Genomic DNA, 22,053 nt, shown 5'->3' on the forward strand with positions numbered 1-22,053 from the left:
CGTCGAGAGTCTAATCTGAGGGTTAAATGCGTCGAAAGCTAGACATGCTTCGCCGCACATTCCATTGTTATCGCTAGTGCTCGCGTAAGTGCCAGGGCGTACTCAACCGCTCGCGTCATGCGCGCAATCTCATTAGAACAGTCGAAAACAATGAAGAAGCTTCCAGTAAACTCAGGCGTAGCCTACGTCCAGAGATACGCTTTGTTCAGTTAAACGCCTTCAAGATAAAATGAAAAACAAAAAAGTCACAGGCGTCGTGCTTGAACAACAGCGCAAGAAGACAGGACCACGGAAGAACACACGCATACGACGCTGTCATTGGTTCCTTGGTCCTGTCTTTGCGCTGTTGTCCAAGCACCACACATTTCAACCAACTCACCCAGTCTACAAAGTCAAATGGTACATTATGCATTTGTCTGAGATGTCTCGCAGGCGAAAATCATCCTTTTTGTTTTGAGTCGATTATTGGCTAACCCCTCCACCTCAACCACAAAAGCTTTCTGCACTCAACAAGCTTTTCAACTGCCTACGGGATCGGAGGCTTCGGAGGTTTTCTGCGCCTCACGTGCTTTGGCAGGGCCTCCAGAATCGACCCACCGCTGACCGAGGCAACGATGTCGTGCGATCACGTTATGTGACATTACGTTGTACGATGTCATAGTGACGTCATGATGACGTCACTATGACGCCGACGGTCACTTTTCGCGTTTGATAAGGCATCTAAGGCTTTCGCCTTCACACTGGTTTCAATATTTTTGCACCTCTACTTACTCTTTCTTTTAAGTAGTGAATGAATGCCCCAATTTTAAATGAAGAATGAGTGCCCTCACCTCGACCCACTCGCTGGATCCGGCGAATGCCATTTGCCCGGCTGCCCACGAGGCCAACACGATGGTTCGACGGGGAGCCCAGCCACGCTTTATCAGGGCACCCAGGGCACGACCGAGCTCAAGCAACGCGGCAGTGGCTGATGACGGCTCGATGGCTCCGTAACCCCACGAGTCATGGTGCGCACCCGTGATGACAAAGCGATCTGCGCGAGAACGCCGCAAAGAAGATGTACTTGAAGAGTTTGAATAGTACCGCGTGATTCCAATGCGAATGAGAGAAATGAATAAACGCAGATTAAAATGTTCATGCCGTTCTAGTCAACTGAATGCAAAGGCCTGCCCCGTCACATCACTGAAATCACCTGCTCATCAACATTTACAGAAAGACTGAAATGTAGCACCATTAAAGAAATGTGTGTAGCCAGTAATTCGAAAAGCTTTTGTAAATCCCACCCCTTATACCTAAAATGTGACGTTTTCAAGGACATTTTAGTGAAATGAAGGAATGGTTCCCATACCGGGAAAATGAGGACAAGTGAAGGTTGGCGAGAGTGTGCGTGATCTACTGCTTTTCTTTCTCTCTTTGTCTCCTTTTTTTCTTTCTTTCTACGGCATTGTGCAATGCTCCCTCGTAACTCCTGATGACGTCACTATGACGCCGCCGACGGTCACTTTTCGCTTGAGATTAAGCCAACACCATGCCGGCACTCGGACTTTCACCTTCGTGCTAAGCAGCGCAACACTTCATTTTTTGCAGGCAACAACGACGGTAGCGACGGTCATCCGTCCATATCCATTCTACAACAAAAGGTGACGAATTGAAACGACAAGTCACCTCGATAAAAGATCAGCTTGCCATATCAAAAGTAGCTGATCGCCGACAAAAAAGCCCACGATCAAGAGAACGTCAATTAGAGCAAAAGAGAGCATAGAAATACGCACATAACTGGCGCATTTTCGCGGGACGCGTTTGTGTAGACTCGGTCGCGCTGGTTTTTTCGTATAAAAAGCTGCCAACGCCACCACCAAAATATGACTCATAACAAGTTCGCTTAAAGCGGTCACCACAGGCTGACTTTGTTGCCCATAAATATGCTTTTTTTTATTTGGTAGGGCGGAAAGAAACAGGTGAAATGATTGCAACCCACTGTGTTAGTTTTCTGAGGTAAAGTAGGGGCAAGCACGGATTGACCTCTGATGGGCGGAAGCTGTGGGAACTTCCACTCCATCAATTTCAGGTGTTCCTGCACTTGTATGCGTAGACATTGCATTTACCGGGGGGATGACATGACCTGCGATCCGCGTATGCCCACTGTTACGGCCATAACCTACCCCCCAAAAAATGTAGTTATTGAGAGTGCGAAACTCTTTCCCTTGCCTTGGTTTATTACATTTAATTTAAATCTAACAATAATAAACGTCCAAGGTCAAAAAGGGAGCCGACAGATGGATACACGCAGTGGGATAAGTTTCAAACAGGAGAAAGTGCCTCAGAGCAGGCTGGCCGACGTCTCGATAGGGGATCTATCTTTGTCAAAGGCGCATTGTCACCCCTGGCGTGTTATGTCCGTAACGGTTTACGTCCTAAAGGCACGATAGGTTTATGAGGCACCTAACGTGCACCTAAATCTAAGTACCAGGGCCTCTAACATTCTGCCTCCATCGAAATGCGGCAGCCGCGACCGGGATTCCATTCCGCGACCTTCGGGTGCTGACGAGTTTAACAAAACTCGTCAGCAGTCGAGAAACGAGGACCACTACAACATCGCGGCGGCTCAGTTAATATAAATACCTAATCTATGTAATTGATGAAAATGCCAATGGCTTTCCAATATTTTGTACCAAATATCGTCATCGTCGTCATGCCCATTTCGTTTTGTTTATATTTTTATTCACTCCCCTTCTGTGGTCACGCGCTCTGCGCAACAACTACAACTACTAATAACACTACTACTACTACTACTACTACTACTACTACTACTACTACTACTACTACTACTACTACTACTACAACTAGAACAACAACAACGACATACTGAAACAGCTTTACTGTAAAAAAAAAAAAGCCCTGCTCGTTCGTCGCGTAAGAGGTATCGCTACTTATAATTAAGGCTTTTTTTGGCAGCGCTGGTAATACCATACTACATACACTACCGCATTTCCTACATGGGTTAGCGTACGAGCACTCCAACACGATTTATCTGTGCGGGTCATCGATACGTACTGTGACGGGAAGAGATGAGGAGCATGAAGAGGCCTTGAAGAATAATATATCTACGTGCCGACGGCAACGGTACGGTATTGACCTACTTATTGCACGGTAAACCAGCACTACTATAAAAAAAAATGGCGCAGCGACGCGCTAGAGGTGCCAAGACTGAGGAAACAGCAGAGTTAGTGGCCTTCTTCTCGTACTTTCCCTCCTCTTCACCCACCCCCCTTCCCTTTCCCAACCCTTGTTATAGAGTACTATACATGGCTATGCTATTCTTTACCCTCTCCCATCCTCTTTTTCCTCATCCTAACCGTCAAATCACGCCTACTCATCCTCACATCCCATTCTGACCCTTTGACTGTGTGGTTGAAGGAAAGGAAAAAGGCACTATTTTCTGCAGCCCTTGCGGGAGCACGGCTCAGCGCCTTTGGGGGGGGGGGGGTAAGGAGGGAATAAAAGAAAAGTAGAAGGAAATAGAGTAGGGAGTGAAGTGATGGGAGGTCGACAGGCGCGACGAAGAGAGGAGAAGACAGGAGAGATGGAGATGGTCACAGGAGTTCGAGGGACGGGACCACAATGCAGCCACGGTACGCGTCCGTGACGAGGCGGCGAAGGCCCCGCCGATGAGAGGAGCATGGCATAGCGGTCGAGGAACCGCCACAGGGCGTCCACGGCGAGAGGCACGAGGACTAGTCCGTAAGGCATCGCGGGCGACACGTCCACGAAATCCAGCGAGCAACTCCTGACCCCTTGCTACACTATACTATGCAAAGCTATGCTATGCTTTACCTTCTCCCTCCTCCTTCCCCGCTCCCTCAGCCTCACTTCACTATATCTCGGTGGTCCCCTCTCTCGGTAAAACTAGGCCAGGCTACACTAGGCCATCCCTCTCTCAAATTGAGAAGGATGCTAGGCGCGGCTGGGCAAGCTTTCCCGAGCAACGCCGGACGAACCTCAAGCTTAAGCAGCTCCGCTGATAAAAATCACCAATGCATATCATAAGGAAATATTCTCGTAAGGCAAGAAACGCCACGCAGAATTCCCTATAAGAGTTGTCTAAGCGATGCGTAGACGTGAGGGCATATTGCAGAAAACTCTTATAATTCGTCAGCGTCTGCACTGGCCCGCTTGGAGGCACCGACCCCGATCACCGCAACGCGTGTGCTTTGTCAGCGCCTCCTCTATGGTTTTTGTAAAAGGTAATAGTGACATTCGCATAGCATTCAGCCGTCATAATTAGGCTAAAAGCAGGCTTTCACAATTTATCTTCAAATTCTAGTAATACAGTTCTGCGCTTGTATAGGGATGTCGTCTCACGGTTTTGTATAAGAATTCATATACAATTGGTCTGCATTCCTAGTTCACAAACAAGTAAATAAGAAACCTTGTGCTCCTCCTGTTGCTGACGCGAAACAGGTTTACCTCGACATCCTCGCATTTTCGGCGCCAGCAAGAGTCTCAGGAACGTGCCTTCCGCATTAGCGGACAACTTTTCTTGGCTATGAATCGAAGGCTACAGAGATTAATCGCGCGTATCGTACGCTAATGAATGCATACCAGCAGTTGTGTCCGCATTTTCTGCGTGAGATATAAAAACAAATACTCCTTCATTGTTCTACATGTAGCTCTTTGAAGCAGGACGCAGCTCAGACCAGTGAGATATTTGTACTTGTTTTACTTTATAAATTGTCACTTAGCGTTTTTGGATGCGTGAGAAAGTCGCGCCTTTCACGTGTACCTCGAACGCTAAGCGGCGTCTGCGTCGATATGAAACGCTGATTGCGCACGGGCATCATTTTACAATGCTTTACACAGCGGTGCGAAACGCGCGCCATGCCGGGCTGCTTCGCGTACGAGGACGTACATGCGCAGAAGCCCCGCCCCCTAGCTTTCTATTCGTTGCCAAGAATAGTTGTCCGGGAGTATAAACACACCTAACGTTCAGTTGACAGTGCAATATACTAAGCTCGGGACAGCTTACCGATCTTCCATTATAGATTACATAATACACGAAACCCTTGCACTTTCCACAGCCAATCTATCCAGTGTCAGTGTCAAGGAAGAAATGCAGGCAAGATTTAGGGTGGCAACCACTGCGACAGAACCGCGTTGTTGTTTCGGAGCACGCAGACCCGCGCTTTGGCAGATGTATTGAATATAATTTCTGAGTTCGTTGCTTCTGCAGTTTCACGCGCCTGTCTATCATGTTTGACGCAGTTAAAAGAGTGACGAGAAAGAAAAAGGCGCGTCTGATGCGCACATTGCATACTTGGTTTAACAAATTAGTGAAACGGCTAACGTTGGAGTAGCATACCTGGTTCTCCGCTTCCTCTGACGATTCCCAGCACGCTCTTCACCACTCGTGTCACCCTTGTGCTGCTCACAGACATTTGAATTTTTCTGTAGCAGACAAACGAAGGGAAGAAACGAGACAGACCAGAATATACGTTGAAGCTCCGTATTTACTATTAAACGAGAGACATAATGTGATTACATTTCAAAAGGAATAGTTTGACCTCTACAGGTTCTTACAATACGTGTGAATACAGTACAATAGAATGCAACACAATACAAATATACTGTATATTTACATGTTTAGCCCTAGTATGTATTCAAGGGTGGTAAAGACTTAGGATACAATATGAGGGACGGGAAATAGACGCTTGACTAGGCTCCCATCACCGTCAACAAGAGCACCAGACCTTCCTGCCATTTTTCATAAAGTACGGCATCTCATGGTGCACGTTTATGTAAACCTGGAACTCCTTATGCGATCGCTTCTCGAAACTGCATTAACACAAAAAGCCTGAAAGTTAGACTAACTATGCATTCCGTACGAGGACTGGCAACCGTTCAAACGCATGAGTTGCACTATTATTCAACAATATGCATTTCTCTATGATTGAAAACGTTTAGGCATAGAACGCTGATCATAACCTCCGCTTTTTTATCAAGTGTTGATATTGATGGGGCCTCACGTAAACACACCGTACAAGGATGAGGAGGTAAACAAGGTTAATAGGCCTAGTTTGCCAGCTCGATAGGACAGGGACAATAGTAAAGAAGACCTGAGACAAAATTCTGCTAAATTCCAAGCACAGGCAAAACCTGTGTTCTACAAAGCACACTGCGATCACCTGACTTTGCCACGTCGTTTAACGTTGAGCCAAGCGTTATACGAGGCGGGCGTACGTATTTTGACGATTGATCAGTTGTGCGCTTGCGCGTTACGCGAGCGTACCTATACAGCACGCCGAAAACGTTCTCGATCCATAGTCGAGGCTCTTCAGAACACGTGAGCCAAACCTGATAGCGCAGCGCGAGGCCTGGAATTTACTGTTAATTCTCAAAGTCAGCTAGAAACCACTCGCTCTTCACTCGACAAATTATGTCATAAACCCAAATGACCACGCCATCAACTCAAAGTCTACGTCCATTAGATGATTTGCGCATCGTGAGCTGCATAGCTACCGCGGCGGCCGCGGGATGCCGCACCGTACCCTTGCGCGCGTGCTCGCGATCACAGTGAAAGTAAGCTGCCCGTTCGAAAAAAAAAGAAAGAACAAATGCTGAAGGCCATGACGCGCGCTGACGAACGGGCTTAGCTTCTTTCCCCCTTGTAACTCCCTCCCTCCCCTCCACCCACCGCGCTGCTTTCAGCGCGCTCACTGGTACGAAAGGAGAGAGAATGCGCTTAAAGCGTGCGGCGAATCCCTTTAACTCCGCTCGTACATGACGAATTCTATAAATTTTTGCGGCAGTCGACTCGTGGGGCAATAAGCTCTTTTCGAAAAGATATTCGATGATTACTTGGACAAGTGTTGCAGGGTCCCTTTAAGTTAATATTAATAGTTGTAGGGGTTTAACGTCCCAATACCACGATTTGATTATGAAAGACGCCGTAGCGGAGGGCTCATGAAATCTGGACCATCTGGTGTTCTTTAACGTCCACCAAGATCTAATCACCACCGTTGTATCATTTAATAATCATTTTAGTTTGTACATAATCTATTTTATGTATATGTGTAGCTGAATAAAAAAGATGAAGACGCCGACCACAACAAAATAAAAATGTAATGACGTTTCGGCACCCAGAACGGGAGCCTTGTTCACAATGAGAGCGAAAGGCGGAAGCTAAGCGTGGAAATAGTCTACAGCACGTGACCTAAACATCTTGCGTATGCGAGGGGCAGATTACCGTCCGTGCGGTTGAGCGTGTTCTTCTTTGTTTGTATCGTCAAAGATTCCAGATACAATCTGGAAGTCAAGTCCTTCTCGTCACAATGCTCGAAACGCTGCAGTATACTCTACGTTCCTGGTTTTGGAGCGTGAGACTTTGGACCGTCTTCTGCGCAAGCACGGCGTACACGTAGCTCATGTACCTACGCGCAAGCTGAAACACACTCTCGTGAACGTGAAAGACAAATTACGAAAAGAGTGCTTTCCTGGTGTTGTGTACGAAGTCCCGTGCGCGAACAGCGATAGTGTGTACATAGGTGAATCCGGGAACTTCGAGCGACGGCTGAAACAGCACAGTAATGACGTGAAAAACGAGAAGGTGTCATCAAACGCCCTGGCCGAGCATGCGCAAGTCTCAAATCATGAGATGGACTGGGGCAGTACGTGTCGTCGCTACCGAGAAGGACTTGACCTTCAGATTGTATCTGGCATCTTTAACGATACAAACAAGAAACAACATGCTCAACCGCACGGACGGTAATGTGTCCCCCGCATACGCATGATTTTTAGGTCACGTGATGTAGACTATTTAAACGCTTAGCTTCCACCTTTCGCTCTCATTGTGAACAAGGCTGCCGTTCTGGGTGCCGAAACGTCATTACATTTTTATTCTCTTGTTGTTGGCGTCTTCGTCTTTTTTATTCAATGATTCTTCCTTACCAGACGGACGTCCGTCGAAGCCTTCATTTGATATATGTGTAGCTCTAACCACTGTTGTGATTTGATATCTCTATTGTACTTGCTGCAAACTCCGAGCGGCAGAGGCAACCGTCAGCGAATAAAACATTTTACCTCTGTGTCATTAGGCAATACCTGAAGTATATTTGAATTCAAATTGGAATTGAAAACTGCGGGACACAGCGCACGAGCAATGCCACACAGACAGCGGACTTTGCTGCTCTGCACGTCGACCTAAATACGCACCGCTTGATTACGTTCTTGTTGTAATATATGCTCACAGAAATAAAAAGACAATTTTTTCGAGGGGCTCGTTTCTTTGTCATACACAACCAAATGAATCCAACCGACATTTCGGCTAACAAAAACATAGGGGACAGTAGTTGTTGTCTTTAACTGCAGTGTAGTAATTGAGACGTAAATTAAAACCAATATAAACTGTACGAGAAATCACCTTTTCCGTCGGTGGGATTTGAACCAACAACATTCGAATTTGTGCGACTGATGCTCTACCAATTGAGCTACTATGAAAGGCGCTTCCCTGTTCACTTCGATGGGAAATTCTGTGCATGAAATCCCGGGGGTGTTAGCCAGCGCCACTCGTAGCTACGATCACGTGACACGTGCCAGAGATCACGTGATCTTTGCACGAGGCTGCAGCTGATCAACGAACCCTCGCATGCGAACCTAAGGCATTAAGTGTGCCGTGACGAGGTTCTCCCTACGAATGAACGAAAGAAGGGATATTTTTAAGAGAGGCTCGTCTTCTTTGTAAGACACAACAGGTGAAAGTGAACACCCACCTTCCTTCTGGGAACAGCGGTCCCGTCTTGTAAGTGTCATTCAGTCCTCCCTTCCAACCGAGTTGCTCGCCTCCGAGCGACCTGAATTTAAGAAGCAAGTAAAACAACCTTGTCGCGATGCTTAAAGGTAATTCTCAGTTACCTTTTATACCAAGGAAATTCCTCCCCTACCAACAGCAATATTGTATTCGGAACACGTAGCGAAAGACGCGGCCTCAACAGTTGAAAACTGCAAACAAATTCGAAATATTGTCAAGCTATTCCACTCCCTTTGATCTTTTTTATTTAGGAAAATTTGTGAATAGAAAGCACAGGTAGAATTCCACATGGTCCCTATGCATTTGTCAAAGACGAATGCATAGACGAATACGGGGTGGTAGTGAAGTCATGTTCTTTTTCTTCTCAGTCGATCGTGCTGACCGACCCCCAGGAAAGTTTTCTGCTCCTAACGTGGTTTTGCGGTACCTCCGGGATCGGCAGATATTTGACCGGGCGAAGATGTCATGAGATGGCGTCATGATGTGACGGCACGTTATGCGACGTCTTAGTAACCTCGTGATGACGCTTTGGCGATCTGTGATGTCATAATGATGTCACACGATTACTTTTTTCCATCACTTCGCGTTGACGCCGACGTCGACGGTCACTTTTCGCGTTTGATGATGACTTTAATGCCTTCGCCTTAATAAAGTTGGCGTGCTGAGACGGATGAGACATAAATAATAATATATGCACGTTTTTTTTACTGGCTTTTCGAAATCACCACTCCTCAGCAGAGAGAGCGACAGTGAAATAGGTGACGAAAACTCTCGCGCTGGATTATTGTTCCAGCATCAGAAAGTATCAAAGAGATATCCTTAACTGGCCGTCTCCCATGATGCGACAGTAAAAGTACTGCGTTACAGCGACCCGTTGCGTTCAATTACTTCGTGGGACTCTCACCAAATTACGCTGTTTTTGGGTTATCCGTGTATTCGCGCTTTTGGCACTTTAAAATGTGCAAGTCGGTTTCACGAGGAGATGAAAGCGATCACAGGCCTTGTATATTGCGTTGTCAGGTGTTCCAGCTTGCCGATGTGTTCGTACGAGTATGTCATATTTCGAGAGCGTTAATTAATGTTTTCTTCGATGTGCGCTAAATGATCAAGCAATGACATACCGAGACTTCAAAAAATGTCGCAGAACATTTAGGGCTGCTTTCATCTATGTTACTTCATCGAACAAGGTGTTTTGAAGAAATAAGCTTGAACTTGAAAACTGTGAACGCTCGATAATTACGCCACGCTAACCTTAGCAACAAAGGTAGCATATATTTATTAATACAAAAGCGCACACATCGGTGCAATTGATTGATGCAATTGATTCCAGAGCTTTTGAGGGAAAACAAGGTGGATAGTACAAATTGAAAACAAGTTTACTAATAGAAATTGATAACCGAAAGGGAAAGCCAAACCTAATAACTTCCACTCCGAAGTGGAACACCCTCTTATCAGATTATCATGAGTTACATGATTATTTACGCCTCACTATCGGCCGAGTGTTAAGTGCGTATGTTTATCGTATAGAGATTTCGCTGCTTTTCTAATTTGACAGCAGCTGCATTTATTCAGAATTTCGATAATAACAACCCAAAGTTCATTGATGTAGGACAGTAGACCTACAATATGCGTGGTTAACCATGACCGAACTTTCCCGTTAAATTGAATGAATCAAGAATACATACAAGGCTGTGTTCCAACAAACATAAACAAAAGACATACGGGAAGCACTTACTTGAGAAATACATCAGCATCGTCGTATCCAATCACAAGCGCAGGTATTGGCGCGAGATTATTGGAGTCCTCCCCTCGAAGAGCCTTGTCTGCAGTTTCAAACGTAGTGCCACGTGGACAAATATAAAGGAAATGTTTCCTGAGCTTCAGCTTGGTCTTAACAAAAGAATGCAAAAAGGAGGGGAGATTTATGAAAATATAACACGCTCAAAATATAGCTCTGATGGCATTAATAAGGATCATAAGCAAAATAGCAGGATACGAATCTTTAAAAAAATGCCGTATTTTTTATAGCTTATCTGCAATTTGTTAACCAGTTGCCCGTGCCACAAGGCACATGGGTTCCAAAGACATTTGAATATCTCAGAACACGTGCCTGAGGCTGTTAGTGATGGTGCTGTAAATATTCGAATTGCTTGGAGCCGGCGCTGCTTCTTGCACGATACTCTATGTTCACGAGAATGTTTCAGCTGGTCATTAGTACATCCAGTCATGAGTGGATTTTTTAAATGAAGCTTGTTGATCAGACGTGATTCTTTTCCACCGGCTTCCGATTCATTTATGCCGAGGAAAATCGCCGCCACCGATGGATGGCGCGATATGTAACTCTCTTTAAGTTATTATTCTAAGTGCAACAAAGTTCACGGATATGGGTTCGCATGAAAATAAACGACAGTCTCTCTCCATTTCGCATCAGTTTGATTATAAAACAACTCGCAGGGTGCCTCATGCAATCGCCTAAAACGACTCGAAGGTGAAAGCCATCTTTTTTAAGTCGAGTCCCTCCTCTCCCCCTCTTTCGAAAGCGTTCTGCACCTAGCGTGGTTTTGCACTGTCTCCGTGATCGGCCCGCGTTTGAACATGATGTGACGTCATGTTGTGACGCATCATGATATCATAATGACGCCACAATGATATGGCAAATTCTGACAACCTGTGACGTCATGAGGGCGTTACAGTATGGCGTCTTTAATGGCGGTATGCTATATTGAGGTCACGTGACTTTTGGAACGCTGACTGCACACACTGGAGATAGGACATAAAACGCACCGCCATGAAAAGCGAGTCGGAAGTGAGCGCTTGTCCTGTGTGTTTGCTTTTCGTGGCCGTGGTTTTCTTGCGCTGGTTATCTTCATGTTGAACAACCAACTAAACCAGTCATCACATTAATATGCATACACACATTGAGTTGAGTATCTCGTGACTTTCGATTGGTCTTTGATAGTTTTTTCACCGTTCGTGCTGAGGCCGACGCTGGTCTCGCAATGTATTGTCAGATCTCGCGAAACTTCGAAGACGCCGCCGACGACCAACTTTCGCGTTGGCTCTCGCTTAAAGTATGTTTTATTCCCGGAGCTAAAGCTCGCTTTCATGTGCATCGTGAAAGATACACTGACCGACGGAGGGGTATCCAGGCGTCTCGGGGTCACCGTAGTGGTAGAGAGAGCCGCGCTGCAGTGCCGAGCCGTCCACGAAGGCGGTGTCCGGGTACACCTTCAGCGGGCCCAATGGTGCCACGTCCTCCGGGTCGGCGAACACAAGCAGGCCGACCCCACCGCGCTCGTGACAGTTGCGACACTGCCGCACATGCGAAGAACGTGGCGGAGTTTGAAGTGCGTCTTTTCGCAATCATTTTCTCGTTTTTAAGAAAGCGAACAAAACGAAGGCCAATAAGTACTGCCTTGCTGTCGCTCAAGAAAGACTAAGTGCGGTGAAAATCACGTGAGCACAGTATCACCATCTCTGCCCAAGCACAAGTCATGGCTCCTCATTCCTAACAGCTGAGAAACTGTACACAGGTTTCTGGTACAATTTCGCCGCCGTAGATTTAGCTAAACATATTGATGATACTCTTCACACTCCACTATACCCTCGGCTAGACGTTACAAATTGCCGCCGCTGTGATAAATTTTTGCTTGTAATGTTTCCATTGGCATTTTGTGCTCTTATAAGCTCAGCACACAGTTAGGGACTATATCAAAGGACAAGAAGGAAACGTGCACACATGCTGTACGAATAACGTCTGCAAATATCGCGTCAACAAGCATTTGTTGTTCCCGCAAGCCATGTTGAAGACATTTGAATACGGATGTGAAGTGGCCAAGAGCACAGTTTGATTTTGCTGCTGATTCTTAGCGATTTCACCTACTGACCAGAAGACAGCGGTAGATACTCGGATGTTGAAGTGTACCTGCGAAACATTTATACTGGGGAACTTTGGTTGAGACAGTACGTCAGAATAGCTAACACAGAGAAATGTCACGAGCATCGTAGCTTAACAGAGAAAAAAATTAGGGCAGCGTCGCGCTAGTGGTGCCGAACCAGAAGGAAGTGCGGAGCGGGGCGTGCTGCCGTGTTTCTCTTTAGTTTACTCTTCCTTTCTTTCTCTTTTTGTCCGTTTTTTTCTGTATCTTTTTTGTCGGTGTTTATTTCTATTTCTCTCTTTCTCACTCTATGTATTTCTTTGTCTTTCTCGCTCTTCTACCTTTCTTTATCTTTCTTCCTTTTCTCTGTCTCTATTTCTCTCTTCCTCATTCGTTCTATGTCTTTGTCTCTGTATATAGCCCTTTCCTTCTCTTGTTTGATTCTCTCTTTCATTCTTTCTTGCTTTTTGTCTTCCCCTCTCTTTTGTCAAGCTCGTTTTTGTTCTCTTTCTTTCTATATTTTTCACTATTTATTTATTTTTCTTTCTTCCCTTCCTCAATAATTTGCTCCTCTCTCTTCCTATCTCTCTCTGTGCTCGTTCTGTCGCCCATCAGAGTTATTGCATCCCTAGCTGGACAAATGGCGTACGTGCTATGGCAGCGAAGCTGAAGATGAAGAAGAGGACGAAGAGGGCGCCTGTTGGTTCACGATGATTGTAGTTTTCTGTTTGCTCTTCATAGACTTACGGTCAGCTTAAACAACTGTCTGTACCTACAGTGCGTATCGGTAGACAGTCCGCATGGTCTACGTAAGAGCACGCAAAATTTTAAGCCCCACAACATCAGCACACCAAGTGGCTGACTTCGTCACGGGATTCACAGTCCCATTCCTATTGCTGGTAGCGGCTAGGTTCAGTTTTCCTTGCCCGTGGTTGTAGTGAAGCTGAAGATGCAGAGACGTAGACTTACGATGGGCCCAATAAGCCGATGCGTTCAGCTATAAAAATAGGCTTCACCTTGTCTACGGGATGTGCACCTCCAAAGCGCGCTAGGCAGATGCGCCCTTCGACCTCGACACCGTTCTCTTCGAGCTGATCCATGTCCTTTCGCCGACCGTAGTTCACAAACACCATGTCAGCCTGCGCAGCGTGAATTAACGTCAAGTTATCATTCACAACCCGCTCCTCACTAAATAAAACCAATGAACTAGGCGAAAGCACTAGTTCGTGAGGTTTAATGTCTCAAATCAACTCAGGCTATGAGATTTTCTCTAAGAGTCACTCGGAGGTGATTTCCACCTCCTGGGGCCAGTTATTTAACGCGCACTGACATCGCGCAGAACGCGAGTCTCGAGCAGTTCGCATCCATCGAAAATGCAACCGCCGAAGCCGGGACTGAACCACGTATTGCGGGTCAGAAGATGAGCACCGTAACTACAAAGACAACGCGTCGGCTGGTTATAGCACTGGAATGGTTGTCACGTGTAAAGAGGCATGTTGGGGTTGATGAAGCTTTCTTTTAAATAAGCCTCTCTGACTAGAAGGCTGCCGCAAAAGCTTTAAATTTCAGGTAGAGAAAGGCATCTTTTTGAATAGGTGAGAACCAAAGAATACATCGGTTGGAGCGCTGACTCCAAATTGGATTACCTGAACGTGCACGACAGATATATACATTGTGCATAAATGTTTTTCCCTGGAAAGTGAACGCTTTGTCTTTGCCATTTTGTTTATATATAACAGCCCTTTGAAGAAGCCTCGCTTTTTACACTTAATTATTCAGAGTCGCGTAGACCCAACATTGGTGCCACGCAGCTATAGCGGCAGTGCAATGGGAACATGAGTGGCGGTGAATAGCACTCCAAATTTCACGTTCCTCGGCTGCGGCTGGCGTCACGACAGCTTTAATTGCAGTCATCGATCAAACTACTCAGAGAGGATTCCGTACATTTTTTGTACAAAACACTAACTGGTGTGGTATTGTGTACCATCCTAGTTACGACGGGTATTTATGACCGTACAGAGCCCTTTACCTGGCCAACCGGCACCAACTGTCTATGCTGACCGTTCAGCCTTATCGGTGACGTAATTTACTGCACTGCATTACTGCTCCATCGTCATGAAGTATCACACAAGATCAATAATTGGTCGTCTGACACGTTGCGACAATAAAAGTACAGTAGTACATGCTGTCCATGCTGCCTCTTCAGCCTTATTCATTCAGCGTGCACTGAAATTCTCAGTTTGCCTTGTGAACGTTTTTCGAAAAATCCGGCAGATCCCACTCCTTGTGGGAATCGGTTTCATGAGAAGCAATCAGGGAGTAGTTGTCTATGCTGCATTTATTGGCATTGAGCCAAGCTTTACGAGGTGGATAAACGTTTTTCTGTAAGCGTAGTAGTTAGTGCACATCGTGGCCTTAGCAGGCACGTCGACTAGACTAGCGTTTAAACAATAACTTATGGTTTGACGTAACATCATCTCGGCCTAGAGCAGTACTAACGAAGCGAAGGGCACTTTATGGTGCGATGATTTGAATACCATACGTAACTTTCGTTGGCGTATTCCTCCGGGGTCGAGCAACGCTTGAATACAGCTGGCTGAATCATAGGAATACAAATGTAATGCTTATTAGACTTCTATGAAAGCGGAGCCAACACTGGAACCACAATTGACGTTAACCCGGCATGACGCCTGTATAACGTATGTGCACTTGTGTAATGTTTACAGCTTGGTATAAAATTAGATAGCGAACATTGCAACCACAATTGATGCTTCACCGACATTACGCCTGCATAGGGTATTTTTCTAAAGCAGTTTCAACACCTGGCATGGCTCTGCGATAAAATACCTGACTTCCACGCAGAATGCTTCGCTTTGATTCCAGCTGGGATCTTGATATTTAATCTTTGCATTCGTGGGGTCAACGCTGCCGATAGTCGGTTCTTTCTTACGCTCTCGCATTGTGTGTTTTCGCCGTTCCTATGAAGTTATAAACTGTGAATCACCTGTGGCACATACCCCCTTATTATGACCCGTGGTATACGGGTATGTGCCACACGTGTCTGGAGGAAAGGGTTTGACGACGTCCGCGTCAGATTTTTCACCTTTTTCATGTCATGACCAGACAGTCATATTCGTACAAACCCCCTTACCCTCCGAGGTAAATTTTGGATCTACAAGCTAAGGAGGCGATCAGGAGAGCACCGAGACGTAGGCCGCCAGATATATAGATAGACACGTATATAGAAACGCTCGAAGTTCCTTTGGTTCGGCAAGAAATGCCTCGCATTTACAAGTACACTGCAAGCTATTCTACAAGATGAAGTGACAAAATTTTGCCGGTGGAACCTTGACTGCGCCGTTGGGCGAAAAGGCCAGGTAGCCAGGTACCACGCTCATCTTGCCGGTCTCCCTCTTTTCTTTGAACTTCGCCTCGTGACGAACTGTACCATCGGGTTCAAGTAGCTGCGCCTGGAGCGAAAGAAAAAAAATAATCCCGTTGTTGAAGCTTATATGATAATAAATATGACACAAAATGCCCAATATTCCAACAATGCAGCCTCATCCGTGGAGGGGAACCTAGTATGCCAATATCTTTTACGGAGTACTTGTGGATGAGCAGACAGCAGTAAGGCAAGGCATAATGTTCAAAGCTTGTGAGTAGTCGCACCAGCCTTGCAAATACCAACCGTATCTGTTGGTGGACGTCCTATTACTATGCGGGATGTACTGAAAGCCGCCAGTTCACTCTCACAAGGTAACGCAATGTCTCTTTGCCCAAGTAGCAATACCTAACAAGCGGCCTCAACTGTAAAGTTGGTCGTACTACACTCGCTTACGAACTAAGAAAAAAGCATGCCAGCCCCGCCCACACAACCGTGGCGCGCCTGGCCTCCGCCTATGAAAGACAGTCGTGCTAGCTGGTTTCCGCTGGAGCCGCAAGTACCTTTTCTCGGCTAATGCAATTACTACGCATATGAAAAGTTGAGGGATCACCGTTGCTACCTAAACTATTACATTTGGCTGAGTAGCGAATTCAGAATCCCTCATGAAATTTACCAGGACTTTCATGTCTGTCACCTAATACCTGCGGTTAACGTGGGTTTCTACGGAAAATTCAGCCATCTGAAACCCTTGTGTGAAGAGCTTGACGCCACTAAAATGCGTAAGCGCTGTTGAACGGAGCACTTATGCAAATTCTCTGTGGGAGCGACAGCAATGACTGTGGGTGGAATTAACATGTTTTTTTTTTTTTAGGTTGTGACCGAGTATAGTGCATTTTTCTATCCTCCGCGAAAGATTCCTGCACGCCCGGTTTCTTCTAACGAAAAAAACTCGCGCCCCTCAGCACACTTTTTGATAAGAGCTTCCCCGACAGCTTTTGCGTGTCATGGCATTCAGGATCTTTAGCGCACACTTCACTCTCTAAAAGAGTTTACGTGCAAATGGTCATCCTGCCGGCAGTGTGTGTGTGCTGCTGCTTGACTCAGAGGGGTCTGTATCCTCGCTAACTTTGGCCCCATTGAAGGGTGCTTGCACCACAGCTGTGTACCTAAACAGCTAACGATAATGTGCAAAGTTCCCGTCAGCAAGTTTAGTAAACTGATGGGTGCAATATTTACTGTTCGAAGTGTTTGCAGCGTGGTCCACATCTTCCGGCACGAAGAACGAGTAGGCTTCGTTGCTGAAGCAAACGCGATTTTCTTTACCACCGCAACAATTATCAATGTTGGCATTATGTGTCGGCTATATACTATGTTTTAAAGCCGTTCAACCAATATATGGTAGGTGCCATTGAGCAAGCTCACAGAAGCGTAGTTGAGCATGCCCTCGTTTTTTTAAAAAAGCATGTGTGTAAAGGCGTAATCAATGTAGCGGATCACTTAAAAGAATACTCACTTTGTTCGGCTTGCTTGAGTCCGGGTACCTGACGGCAGAAACACTCCGTAAGAACTTTCTAAACAACTCATGTATCGCACTGAAATTGAATGAAGACTAGGCTACGTTTTAATTGGGACATTGAGCTTAAGCCGACATTAGCTGACACTGAGCAAGAATTATCTGAACTAAGGCAACAGCAAGCCAATGTTAGCCATCATTTGGTGAGCACTAGTAAGCAGTTGGCCAACATTTGAATGCGTGTGCTCTATGTAAGGCATAGGTCAGGAACTATTAGCGAGGACATCATATCGCGTTACAGAACGGAGGTAGAGAGGTCCAGGAAGATGACTGAAGACTGAGACAAAAGGTCCCCACTGTCGAGTTGAGATTGTTCGCGAGCTGATCAGGGATTTCGTTCGTAACGAACATGTCGGGACACTAGTCGACATTACCCAGTATCTAGCCAGTACATTTAATCACGAGCTGCTTTCAGTCATAACTATACATTATTAGTCAGCGCCATAGATCGGCAAACTCACTCATGAGTCGAGTCACTCAGATCCAGCCGTGAGTCTGAGTTTGAGTGAGTCCGGATAAGTATTATTCTTTTGAATGATTCCGAGTGAGTTTGGTTGAGACAAATTTTAGTGAGTCTGAGTACGAGTGAGTGCCGTTGAGCCAAATGTTGGTGAGGCTGAGTCCGAGTGAGCCCTAGGCACAAAATATATTTCTTGAGCGACTCTGAGTGAGCTCCAAGTTATTTGGCCGACCTATGGTGATAACTACTTAACTTCAGCATTTCTATCAGCCTGATGACGTCTCACGTTGATACTCACTTGTACTCACAGACACTTCAACGCACTAGCCTTCATACTCGATATTTATTGATCAGAGGCGTCTCTTGCACCCCCCCCCGCAAAATGATTCAAAGGAAGTTATTGATAAAAATATCTCGTGCGAGTCATATCTTTCATAAAACTGCACTTATTAGATCGCAAGTGCTGATAACCCATATGTCAAGGTACGAGCGAGATCAAAATGCGTATCGTACAGCACCGATTACTCGAGATATGGACGTCTAAGTGCTTCACCTGCTGATCGAAAAAGGTAATTATATGCTAACGGACGCATCAGTCGAGTCACTCAGACTCAGATCGAGCCGTGAGTTGGAGTCTGAGTGAGTACGAGTGACTAATATTTTGGAGAGTTTGAGTCCGAGTGAGTTCGATTGAGAAAATATAAAGTTCGTCTGAGTGAGTCCGGTTGAGGAAAATTTGGTGTCTCGAGTGAGCCCAAAGGCCAAATATTGTCACGTGGTCGTGACGTCGACGAAGACAGCAGTCAGCACGTTCGAGATGAAACTGTTTATTTGGCCGAACCTGTGGCCGGTAAATTGAAAGTCAAACTACAACGATACACTGGTAGCGGCGAACACAGCGTCGACCGTCGATCAACTGACTAGCGGTGAAGCGCGTCGGCATTTAAACATGTGCCGTCGAAATATTCCAGCGTTATCGCTGGCTGTCCTGCAAATTCTAGAATAAGCTCGAGTGTGCGCGTCTTGCGCGCAATCTTAACAAGACGATCTACAATGATCGCGAAGGTTCTCGAACAATGAGGCGCGGTTCGCTCTGGGCGTTGCTGACAGTCTTTGTGGCCGAAAACCAAATACACCAAATGTGATAAAGAAACGCACGTGGCAATATATTACATGAGTGAGTCTGAGTGAGCTCCACATTTTTTGCCGGCCTATGGTCAGCACTACTCTACATCAGCCATCTTAAGGTCAATATGACCCAACGCTAGCCTGTGTATTTTGTTATTCATAGTGGGAACAGTATCGTTCTATTTCCTTGGACGATAGTATGACATGTTTACTTGCCACGACGACAATATGACGTAGTTACTTTCAGCGACGACTGTACGGGCTGGCGTGTTGCTGTGGCAGCTGCACTGTCCTGCTTGCTTTATGCACTGACACGGTATTGCCAAATATACCTACGTGAGACCTCGTGCTTGTAGCTGGAGCGGCAGTTATTCAAGCTAAACTTGAAGGTAGGAGATAACGTGGTTGTCTGTGCACGATAAGGCTGGGGGCGGTTCTTCAGACCACAAGAAAACTTCCAGATTATCTTAAAGCGGCCCTGTCACACTTTTACAAGCAATCACGAAATGACCTCACTGAGCGGAGTTTATCGCCTCACGAATAGACTGCAGCAAACATTTTTAGAATCCTTGAGGTACAGGCGGAGTTACAGCGATTTGTCACGTGCTCTCAGCTTTCTCTCTCCTATCGTCCCAGAGACACACTGAAAGCTACATGTGGGGGGGGGGGCGAGGAACTAAGGGTACAAGACCTATCATTTCAGACTAGAGGCAATAAATTGGAAGAACATTCTTTCTAGTGAAAATATATATACGCTATGGATGGTTGCCCTGCACCTTCTGAATAACTCATTTTTGGCCCCGATCGGGCAAGGTGTTTGCTACTAGAGAACAATCCTTTTGCATTTGCCACTACCTGCACCCCAGTCAAATGAACGAAACTATTTGTCAATTGAATAATGGATCGAAGAACGCTAACTAAAGCATAAACGTTCAGTGCGATTTGGCTGATCAAACTGTTACTATATTGTCACGTGGTCGTGACGTCGACGAAGATAGCAGTCGGCGTTTGCAGAATGAAACTGTTTATTTGGCCGAACTTGTGGCCGGGAAAATGAGAACTACAGCAATACACGCTGTACAATGATAGCGGCGAACAGGGCGTCGTCCGTCGATCAACTGACAAGCGGTCAAGCGCGTCGGCTTTTATACAGGCGCTATGGAACTTTCCAGCAATATCGCTGGTGGCGGCGTTATCTCTCGACAAAGCTGGAACATTCGCGTGCGGCGCGCAATCTTAACAAAACGATCTACCAAAATCGTGAAGCCTCTCGAACACTGCTTCGGGGCCAGCGTCGAGCGTTGATAACCGTCCTTGCTGGTCAAACTCGAACACATCAAAATAAAAGAAGAAGCGGGCGTGGCATTGCCCCCCTCTGAAAAAGCATCGTCCCGATGCTTGCAACATGGAAAAGGAAAAAAACAAGTGCATATACACAAATAAATTACAATAACAAAGGAAAAAGTAGAGTCCCCAGGTTCGCTAACGCGCAAAAAACGGCTTAAGGCGCACGACATGGACGACTTCAGGTCGTGCGCGGCGTCGCTGGGAGTTCGTAATTCCGTCCGGGACGACCTCGTAGTCAAGAGCGCCGTGACGTCGAAGCACCTTGTTTGGCCCGAAGTATCGCCGAAGAAGTTTTTCACTGAGCCCACGTCGGCGTATCGGCGTCCAGACCCACACACGGTCACCGGGTTGGTACTCCATGTGGCGTCGTCGAAGATTATAGTGACGGCTGTCGACCCTCTGCTGGTTCTTGATGCGCAGGCGGGCGAGCTGTCGAGCTTCTTCGGCGCGTTGCAAATAGGCGGCAACGTCGAGGTCGTCTTCGTCGGTGGCGGTTGGTAGCATTGCGTCGAGCGTCGTTGCCGGGCTCCTTCCGTAGACGAGCGAGTACGGCGTCATTTGCGTCGTTTCTTGCATGGCCGTGTTGTATGCGAAGGTCACATACGGAAGGATGGCATCCCACGTCTTGTGTTCGACGTCGACATACATGGCCAGCATGTCGGCGATGGTCTTGTTTAGCCGCTCGGTGAGGCCATTGGTCTGTGGGTGGTACGCTGTGGTCCGGCGGTGGCTTGTTTGGCTGTATCTCAGTATTGCCTGAGTTAGGTCAGCCGTAAACGCCGTACCTCTGTCGGTGATGAGGACCTCTGGGGCGCCATGACGCAGGAGGATGTTCTCAACGAAGAACTTCGCTACCTCGGCGGCACTGCCTCTGGGTAGGGCCCTTGTCTCGGCGTAGCGGGTGAGGTAGTCGGTAGCTACGACGATCCATTTGTTTCCGGTATTGGACGTCGGGAACGGCCCCAGTAAGTCCATCCCAATTTGCTGGAACGGCCGTCGAGGTGGCTCGACAGGCTGCAGAAGTCCGGCTGGCCTAGTCGGCGGTGTCTTACGTCGCTGACAGTCCCGGCAGGTCTTGACGTAGCGAGTTACGTCGGCGACAAGGCGCGGCCAGTAGTACTTTTCCTGTATTCTTGCGAGCGTCCGAGAAACACCCAGGTGTCCAGACGTCGGGTCGTCATGCAGAGCCTGGAGGACCTCTGGTCGCAATGTCGAGGGCACTACGAGAAGGGAATCGGCTCGAAGCGACGAGAAGTTCTTCTTAAGGAGAACACCGTTGCGCAAGAAAAACGAAGTCAGTCCTCGCGTGAATACCTTGGGAACGACGGTGGTCTTGCCCTCGAGGTATTCCACAAGGCCTCTGAGTTCTGGGTCCGCTCGCTGTCGTTCGGCGAAGTCTTCGGCACTTATGGTTCCCAAGAAGCAGTCATCCTCCATATCGTCCTGCGGCGGTGGGTCGACGAGGGCGCGGGACAGGCA

The 22,053-nt window shown here is 46.8% G+C and overlaps 1 protein-coding gene across 1 annotated transcript in view; it reads right to left on the reverse strand.

Moving 5' to 3' along the window:
• Positions 1 to 830: 830 nt before the first annotated feature.
• LOC119375961 (N-acetylated-alpha-linked acidic dipeptidase 2-like) overlaps positions 831 to 22,053 on the reverse strand; it is a gene marked incomplete at its 3' end in the record, with an annotated part of 58,483 nt that continues 37,260 nt past the window's right edge. The window contains exons 5-10 of the mRNA XM_049411334.1: positions 13,698 to 13,820; positions 11,935 to 12,115; positions 10,539 to 10,626; positions 8,766 to 8,846; positions 5,360 to 5,445; positions 831 to 1,033 (exon numbers count right to left, since the gene is read on the reverse strand). Of these exons, the coding sequence (XP_049267291.1) occupies positions 831 to 1,033; positions 5,360 to 5,445; positions 8,766 to 8,846; positions 10,539 to 10,626; positions 11,935 to 12,115; positions 13,698 to 13,820 (762 nt within the window). The remainder of the gene's footprint in view (positions 1,034 to 5,359; positions 5,446 to 8,765; positions 8,847 to 10,538; positions 10,627 to 11,934; positions 12,116 to 13,697; positions 13,821 to 22,053) is intronic.

Source organism: Rhipicephalus sanguineus, unplaced genomic scaffold (assembly GCF_013339695.2).
Source record: "Rhipicephalus sanguineus isolate Rsan-2018 unplaced genomic scaffold, BIME_Rsan_1.4 Seq1043, whole genome shotgun sequence".
Lineage (NCBI taxonomy): Eukaryota > Metazoa > Arthropoda > Arachnida > Ixodida > Ixodidae > Rhipicephalus > Rhipicephalus sanguineus.